Genomic DNA, 9,853 nt, shown 5'->3' with positions numbered 1-9,853 from the left:
CTATCTATCTATCTATCTATCTATCTATATATATATATATATATATATATATATATATATATATATATATATATATATGATTATTCTATTATTATACTATTATATTATTCTTTATTAGAACATCGATAAAATAAAAATGTTAAAACAATCTTTCCTAACAGAATGTATGTGCAAAATGTTATGTATCCTGCTATTGTATAGAGTATAAAAAAGTATAAAAAAATGTTAAGACATAAATCTGGAACCCGAATGCTATTCCACAGAAAATACCAATATATTTTAGTGGAAACTCAAAGAGAAGAGAATATTTTTAAACAACATAGTGTTAATTTAATAAGACACAAATTACACAATGAAAAGCATTTTATTTTGTTTACAAAGACAGATAACTTAAAAAATCATTAAAATATATAGATAAAAAATAATAAATATAAATATATATATATATATATATATATATATATATATATATATATATATATATATATATATATATATACAAAAAATGCAATCTATTTTATAAATAGTATTAAAAAATAAAATCTTAGTGTAGGAAGGAACCCATACTAAACAGTAAGAAAAGATTGGCGATTAATACACCAGATCAGTATTGTATAAATCATATAATACATTTATGTAAATTAACAAATGACAGTTTACATTCTGCAATCTCGAACTTAACTCAAATTGTACTCATACTTTATTTATTACTATTTTCTAAGGTTTTTGTCCCTTTTTTTTTTTTTTTTTTTAATATATGATTATGTTTTGTTTTTTTATTTTTCAGGTCTATCTGCCAGGTAATCCTTGATTTATACTCCATATGCAACCCACTTAGTGCCATGATAATATAAACTGTAGAAAATTGTAAAAGTATATCCTGATTGAATGGTAGCAAAAATGATGTGGCGCTTGCATCCCCTTGTGGAGGCAGCTAAATCGACTTTAAAAAAACATTTCTGAAAAATAAGAACATACCTTAGAGGTCAAGTTCAAGGTATTACAATGAATACCAGTCATGTTCAGATAAAGTGTGACAACAATAATTTCCCCAGAATTAAAAAATATAAATATAATAATGTATAGAGTCTAAGTGTTTATGTTTATTCCATAATATGGCCTAGTTTTTCAATCAACCGCAGCATAATCTACTGTTAAATAATTTAAACCAAAACAGTACAAATAATTAAGTACATAAAGGAATAAATAAATAGATAAATAAATAAGTAAATAAATAAATGCAGTTTTGTTAAAATTAGGTAAATGTATATCACTTATTATTGTATATGGGCAGAAAGCAGTGTCCTCACAGACCTGTATGGTTTTTCTTTTTTCTTGGACGATCGAGAAAAATCAGAGCTTTATTAGAAATGAAATTAATTTAAAGGACCATAAAGCTTTTTTTTTTTATTTTATTTTTTAAGTTTAAGTTACTATCTTAGAAATGTGTATAACTGTCTTTTTTCTTGAAGTCGTTCAGTGTCCTTTTAAGTCCGCATTGAGACATAATAGTTATTCTCAACAAGCTTGTAAATGATACAAAATAATTTTAATTCACCGTAGACAAATATACACAAACTAAAATTACCCTCTTGTAAATAGATCAATGGCTTTCCTGATCCTGGCTGAAATAATATTCCAATTAACTGGTTAAGTATGTTCTCATTGCAGAATAAAGCAGAAGATATAGGGCAGTCCACTGTCGATTCCATAGGTATTGCTATAAGTGTCTGGTTTTGTATTTCAATGGAAGTGGTTACAACTCTGCAGACTGTTCAGTGCATACCAGATGGTCTAGACGAGGCTTTTCACAAAAAGTGCAATTGCCAGCAATAATCTCAATGACTTGCACCTGTAAAAGAATATAAGGAGAAACTTAAATATATTTATTTTTCAAAGCCAGCTTAGACATAGATTTTCAATATTATGTTGTGTAGCGTTTTCATTGTTCTCAATCACAAAAACAAGAATCGTAAAATGTAAATATGCACAAAATTAAGTGTTTGTCTAATATGTTTTTTTTTTGTGTTTAGAAATAAAAAAGTAAAAATAAACTAGCTTGGTGTAAAAAATACCATGAAATATGCATATTGTACACATGTTTGATAATTATCTAAAAATGTTGTCTTTATTTTTTATTTTTTTTTTAAGTATTAGAAAATATTAAAACTTAATATAGTAAAAGAGTCTCATTTTAAACTGAATTTCATTTAGAAATGTATGGAAATAAGGTAAAATACTAGGTTAAATAGTTGCCCTTGCCCTTTATTTGAAGAGCAAGAGCTGTACATTGTGTCATTTGCAACTTTGAAAGGAAAAAAAGCGCCAAAAAAAGGAAATTGTGAGGCAAAATGTTTCTATTTTATATCTTTTATATATATATTTTTTATATATATATATTTTACTTGCTGTATTTGAAAAAAAAAAATTACAATATAGATCCTATGGTCAAACCGACAGCTGTGCACAATAACAACAAACCTCGTTCTTTTTAAATATATATATGTGTCTGTGTGTGTATGTGTGTGTGTATATATATATATATATATATATATATATATATATATAAAAAATATGTTCCATGAAATATATATGGTAAGTATGGCTCTTTAACTGAAAATGGAGAGTTTGGATCTAAACAAAGAGCACTCAGATTATAAAGATGCTACATCAATACAAATTATCTGAGCTCACAGTGACTAATAACATACACTAGACACTACAAAAAAAAAAATCTAAATAGATAGGTATAGCAGTAGGTCATAATAAAGACCGAGAGAAAAAGCTGCAAGCACAAGGAGTGTTTGGGGAGGATGTCATAAGCCTTAGGGGAATGTTTCTGTACTAAAGGTCACATGAACATTTATCTGAAATACAAAGCTAAATGCAGAATTTATACTGATTATTTGAATATTAATTCCGTGGCTACTAAACTCTACTGTATCTATAATACATAGTGGGTTGGTAAACTTAGTAGTCTATGACATAGCAAAATCTAAGATATCATAGCCTGCTCCTTATTAATGTTACTTGAATTCTATCTATCTATCTATCTATCTATCTATCTATCTATCTATCTATCTATCTATCTATATATATATATATATATCATATATATATCGATCTGTATATATATAATTTATCTATCTATTTATCAATATCTCTCACACACACTCACAGACACACATATTACCTGCCTATAAGAGCAAGGCTTCCCACATGCAGACCTTATATATCCCTCTCTCACACGCACATATATATATATATATATTACCTGCAAATAACAAAAAGGCTTCCCACATGCAGACCTTTTTATATATATATATATATATATATATATATATATATATATATATATATATATATATATATATATATATATATATATCCCTCTCTCACACGCACATATATATTACCTGCAAATAACAAAAAGGCTTCCCACATGCAGACCTTTATATATATATATATATATATATATATATATATCCCTCTCTCACACGCACATATATATATATATTACCTGCAAATAACAAAAAGGCTTCCCACAAACAGACCTTAATGACCATGGTGCAAACTGCTATCACAAGATGTCAGGATGTGTATAACATGTGGAGAGGACGTCAGGAGGCCTATGTAGGTGGTGTCTGCTCTGACCAGCAAGGCCTGCACTGAGACTGGCTGAAGTTGACTGCCAAAAGTGCCATAAAACCGCAGGTCAGTCTGCAATTGTTTTCAGTTCTCCTTGACTGGCCGGGTTCAATTATAGCCAGAAAAGCCCCAATACAAGTGTAAGAATTTGTTTTGCTTTAAAGAGGCGGAGCGAGCCTTGGCAGTGGTGGCTTTTGTCTCACAGTCAAGGGAATTGTCTGTCTACCCGTCTGTCTATTGTTTATCTATCTGTGTATCTATCATCTATCTATCTATCTATCTATCTATCTAAAACTTAATAAATATTTAGATGTGTGAAGTAATATCTTTCTATGAAATAGAGTGCTGAGTTAAAAAAAAATATATACACACACATATATATATGTGTGTGTGTGTAAGTAACTATATATATATATATATAAATATATATATATATGTGTGTGTGTGTAACTATATATATATATATATATATATATATATATATATATATATATATATATATAAATATATATGTGTGTGTGTGTGTATGTAAGTATTTATATATACATTAACAGGAAGAGTATACATAAACAGGCGCAATTTTGTTTACACATTTATTTATTGTTTCATTTATCCAAAACATTGGGAGTTTAATTAATTATTTGTTTGTTAATTAGCTTACTTTATTTTTAAGCAAGAAGTATCTATATATGTTTCCGGCAGCCACAACATAATACAAGTGTGTTTTCAAATGTTCAAATGACAATCTGGGATTATTTTCAAAGTGTTTATGTATTTAGGAGAATATATGGTAGATAGATTAGATAAATAAACAGATGTGTACAAATACCAATAGAAATTAAAACAAATGCTCAAAATTCTCAAGATGTAAGATGCCTTGAGTTATTCTTGTTATGTTTTTACAATGTCTAGCAAAAGAGTGGAATGTGCTGTCGTGAGATCTTATCCTTTACGGGAATTGTGAGAATCATTTACTTTTGCGTTACAATATAACAAATATTTGGTTTTATTTCATTTATGAATACAATATATTAATATAAATATGATTTTGTATACTTTGTGTGTGTGTAAGTATGTGCATGTGTACAATATTTAATTTATATATATTTAGGATCCAATTCGAGACTAAATAAAAAATATTTTAAATTAATTATTTTCAACATTTCCCCTTTTATAATATAGTGAACCGAGCTCAAATGAACTTAGGAAAATGCTGTTACTATTTCCCAATTATTGTCGTATTGAAGTTCAAATTCATTACAATTATTCTTCCTGTCCTGGCATTTATGTAGGGAGTTTCCCCTTTTGAAGATATATATATAAATACATATATACACACACCAGATTGGTTTCAATTAAAAAAAAATACCATTTATTATTGTTGAACAGCACATATATTGGATTAAATATATATGGTGTCATGGTGCCCATTAGTCGCCCATACCCAATGTAGGTAGATAGCACATCAGAGGTCTAGCAGAGGGGATGGTTTTGTACTCACAGATGTTGGGGGATCATGAGTTACATTTCAGATTATATGCTTGTATGAAACTAGCAAGTGACGATCTGTTGCTTCCCCTGAGATGGCTACAAAAGGGCCCATACTTGCAGCTTGTCAATTTCAACATCTGATCACATGACCAGCACCTCCCTGCTAAGGACTGGGATAGATTTCCACGTCAGCTTACGTCTCCAAATTTCTACTTCACGGATCTGCTTCAAAGAGGCAGCTGCATTAGAGAGTCATGTTAAGCTCAGCTAATGCGGACAGCCCGAGGTAGCCTAATGATGGATTTTGATGAGCGCGTTCCGTGCTCCTCTAACATGTATTTGCCAAGTTGCACTTACTACGTCTCGGGTCCTGATTTCTCCAGCCTTCCTTCATTCCTACCCCAAACCCCATCTTCTCGTCCTATGACATATTCTTACTCTTCCAACCTACCCCAGGTCCAACCTGTGAGAGAGGTCACATTCAGAGAGTATGCCATTGATACTTCCAGTAAGTGGCACCACAGGAATAACCTACCCCACTGCTACTCAGCAGAGGAGATCATGCACAGGGACTGCATTCCTGCCTCCAACACTGCTAGCATGGGGGACATGTTCGGCAAAAACACCTCCAATGTATATCACCCCAATGCCAACGTTTCGTCTAATTTCTATAGCACAGTGGGGCGTAACGGTGTTCTGCCTCAAGCTTTTGACCAATTCTTTGAGACTGCTTATGGCAGCACTGATAATCAGCCCACGGATTATTCTGGGGACAAGAACTGCGACAAAGTCCCAGGAGCTGCTACAGCCACCACTTCAGGTTCGGAGACCTGCAAAGAGAATGATGAAAAAGAGAGGAGGACAGCAGAGAGCAGCAGCAACCACAGCAGCCCACAGTCATCTTCCGGCAACAATGAGGACAAAGCCAACAACTCCAGTACGTATAAATGCAGCGCCTTCTCTTTGAAAAGACTATGCAATCTAGCGCACCGCTGTTAAATTTTTATATGCTGTTTTATAAGCATATAAGGTTTATGGAGGGCCCTTAGATTTCCCCCAACAAAACTTTCTTATAAAAAGCCCTGGATCACGTGTTTAGCACTGAAATTGGCCGTGAAATACCAACGACCAATGGATGCTTTAAAACAATCCTTCCCCCTTTTTCCTTTTAAAACTCTGGGGTCGGTTTTGTAGAGAATACAGTAACGAAGAATTTGTGCCAATAAAATTACACACAAAACAGCACTGCATGCCTTGATATCAAAGTGATTCTGCTTGCCTTGCCAGCAGTAGGTTCCTTGTAAATTGTGCACTAAAGCCCTTATTCATAGAACAGGTTAGATTAATGCAAACTAAAATATAAAGAGCAACAATAATGTTGTATATTTTTACAAAAAAATATATGTATACGGATTACTGTTTTAAAATATAATTCTGGGAATAGGCGCTACCATGACACAATAATGTACTTTATCCAACAAGTAGGGATCATATATTTTAATATAATTTTAATACAAGATCCCCATATATATATTTTTTTACTGTGGATTTACTTGAATTAAGAAATAAAAAAAATATATTTTCTATAAATTGTAATTAAACAGAGCTAAGAGAGATAAAAAAGAGATTGCAAAAAAGCTATTTTTTCAACTATATTTCTAAATATGTCAGTATAGATTCTTAATCATGGCAATAAATGAATTGTTACAAACCCCTGGATGCCTATTTACTTGTAGTTCAAGTGTATTGTTTCTACTACACAAAATTCTAGGAGTCCGATACCCTAAATAATTGTAGTGTCATAAATACTATATCATATAAAGTTATCATTGTATTTAATATAAATACATTTTTAAAGTATTTATATTGAATGTATAACATTACTAATTAGCTAGTACAAGGGTCCAACCATTTGTGTTTCAATAGTATATAAAACTGGGTTGCCCTTAAATACTCAAACATCATTTTTTTATTCCACAGGTGGACAACGTACCCGTAAAAAGAGGTGCCCATACACAAAATATCAAATAAGAGAATTAGAAAGAGAATTTTTCTTCAGTGTTTACATCAACAAAGAGAAGCGCCTACAACTTTCACGAATGCTCAATTTAACCGACAGACAAGTCAAGATTTGGTTTCAAAATAGAAGAATGAAAGAGAAAAAAATTAACAGAGACCGTTTGCAGTATTATTCTGCAAATCCGCTACTATGAGACAATTTGTATGTTGAGTGGAGATTTCATTCATATTTTCCTCATGACAAGGTCAAGCCACAAGGTTACTTGCATACATTGATATGTCTAAATACCAGGAAAATGGGATATAACATCATATTTTACAGAACTGCATTTCATATTTGGACTTCACAAGCTTCTAGCTTTACATCTTCCAATTTATCAGGAAATATTATGGCCCAAATCTCACACATTGAATGCAGCAAAGATGCAGATAACATTGTTTCCTAAATGTCATTTGACGACACACATTGTGTCTAACTCTGCCATCTGGGTAATGATACTGAATCTATTCTGAGGACCAATTAGAAATCTAAACTGTAAAAGTGTTTGTTGTCTGTTTAGAGATCTACAAATATAGTCTTCAAACTCAATACACTTAATGAATCATCCAAAATATTTCAACAGAAATAGAACTTTATAGTAATAGTTAAGGTTTTTGACAGCTGACCTTCTAGTAAAGAGAGAACCACAATTGGGATAATCTTTACGCATCTTGTAATGTAAGTCAGTGTTTACCAAAATAAGTATTTGGAAGCATGAACTTCATAAATATGGCATCAAATAGCACTTTCTTTGGAGCTCTCAATCTTTACCTGGGGGATAACAGTGGATAGCAAGTATGTTCTAAATGCTTTAATGGATTTGACTTGCTTTTGATCCATTACATCAAAAAATGTCATTAGCAAAGCTAAGAAAGAATATGACAATCTTCACTTACACACACACACACACACACACACACACACACATATATATATATGTGTGTGTGTGCATTATATATATATATATATATATATATATATATATATATATATATATATATATATATACAATTGTTTACATGTGTTAAGTCCATATAAGGAGCCCAGTTAACAACTTAATTTAGATTGGATTGTTTTTCTTGCAATATATATGTCCATCAAGGAACCAAAGTAAATAAAATTATTAAAAAAATATTTGAAAAAAGTTATATTAGTTTATGAGCTGAATGATCCAGTTTATAATGTTTGAGCTTGAATGTATGTTTCATATAAGAGCAATGTTTTACTACTCTTGTAAATAAATACCATTTCCTATTTTGTTGTAATAACTTTTTACACATCTGGTCTGAAAATTGTATATGTATAACAAAGGATTAATGAGACACACGGTTGCAACTGTTCAAAAGTTTTTAACCTTATATTTTCCTTATAGATATGATTGACACCAATCAAAATAAAAAAATGGGGGGGGACACAAAACAAAAACAAATCTATTATGTCACATTTTTTTCCTTTAATTGCATTCTTTATATGTATATACAGTTGTGTACGTGAAATATTGGGTTGCATGTATAAAGTAATACAGCACACAAGAATCAAATAAACATCTTTACATATGCATCAGTGATAATTGTTGTTTATTTTATGTACACGTTTTTAAACTAGGCCACCAATACTATTCTTTAGTAGAATACATTATGCCTCTAAGCCAGAGTATGCTCATATGATTCAGTAGCTTTGATGCAGCTGCAAGATGAAATCGAGAAGTATGCATTACTTGTGAAACATTGATTAGAGATGGTATTGCTTGTCTTGTTCCCCTCCAGAATTAAAATGTATTATTATGTCAACTTATGTTTAAAGCAAAGCATGTTACTTAAATATATTGTGGAATCAGAAGCATTACTTATTTAAACGTATTTACTCAAATTAATTATGTAGGGAAAGTATGATTCATTTTCAAAATGATGAACTTATTTGGAAATTAGAGTTGGGATAAGTATTTAGAACGCTGTATATTGCATTCTGTCCCCCAACAGCAATATGCCTTTGAACTTCTGTCTAGCTATTGAACACATAACCTTGGCAGGAATGTCTAGCATTGTTTTGTTGATGTTGTGATCACCATTTTGTTAAGGTTTTGGAAGTATTATTATTGATGACTTATCAGACATTGTACAGAGTCTTGGTTTTAATTGCACGTTTCCCTGATTATTTTGGTATACATTCTATTTCTTCCACAGTGTGTTTATATAAGAGAATAGCTTGGTATTAACTGGGTGAATGCTAGAGATAGGCAGAGGAAAGGCAATAGTACTTTCAAGGGAGATTTCCTTTTTGGGTTAAATATTAACAAGATTCCCTTGCAAATGCAAGACTCCAGAGGCCTGTATTATATCCAGCCAGAGGCTTTGGTCTTCTGACCCAATAAAAGCGCAAGCACTGTGTTGCTAAGGCAATTTGGTAATAAAAAGTGTCTGTGCTTTGTTATTTGCATATTTGGAATGCGGGGCTATAAACTAAACACAGGGTATGCAGCCATTACCGAGAAGGTGCTATCAGAGCAATCCAACAGTTGCCTGAATGGGCATTTAAACATAGCTCTTAGAAACCAACAATACAGGGAATAGTCCCAGTTACAGAGCAACCGAGCTGCCACAAGGTGGCGTTCCACAGATCAATGTCAAAGCCGCAGAAGTACAAGGAACCGGTGCC

At 31.5% G+C, this 9,853-nt stretch overlaps 1 protein-coding gene and 1 long non-coding RNA gene across 2 annotated transcripts; one reads left to right on the top strand and one right to left on the bottom strand.

Annotated features, from left to right (window-relative positions):
- Positions 1–1,734: 1,734 nt before the first annotated feature.
- On the bottom strand, positions 1,735–6,213 carry LOC128660369 (uncharacterized). Its single transcript, XR_008402522.1, has 2 exons — positions 5,150–6,213; positions 1,735–1,852 (listed from the first exon to the last, which is right to left on the bottom strand). It is a non-coding gene; the product is annotated as an uncharacterized LOC128660369 (long non-coding RNA).
- On the top strand, positions 5,329–8,114 carry HOXA11 (homeobox A11). The gene is made up of 2 exons (XM_053714181.1): positions 5,329–6,076; positions 7,120–8,114. The coding sequence occupies exons 1-2, from the start codon at positions 5,410–5,412 to the stop codon at positions 7,350–7,352; spliced, it is 900 nt and encodes a 299-aa protein (XP_053570156.1). The 5' UTR covers positions 5,329–5,409; the 3' UTR covers positions 7,353–8,114.
- The last annotated feature ends 1,739 nt before the right edge of the window (positions 8,115–9,853 follow it).

This window comes from Bombina bombina, chromosome 5, assembly GCF_027579735.1.
Source record: "Bombina bombina isolate aBomBom1 chromosome 5, aBomBom1.pri, whole genome shotgun sequence".
NCBI lineage: Eukaryota > Metazoa > Chordata > Amphibia > Anura > Bombinatoridae > Bombina > Bombina bombina.
This window is presented reverse-complemented; position numbering and strand designations above follow the sequence as displayed.

Coding starts and splice junctions, on each gene's coding strand:
- HOXA11 (XM_053714181.1), top strand. CDS start 5,410: ATGCGGACAGCCCGAGGTAGCCTAATGATGGATTTTGATGAGCGCGTT. Junction 6,077..7,119: donor GGACAAAGCCAACAACTCCA/GTACGTATAAAT, acceptor TTTATTCCACAG/GTGGACAACGTACCCGTAAA.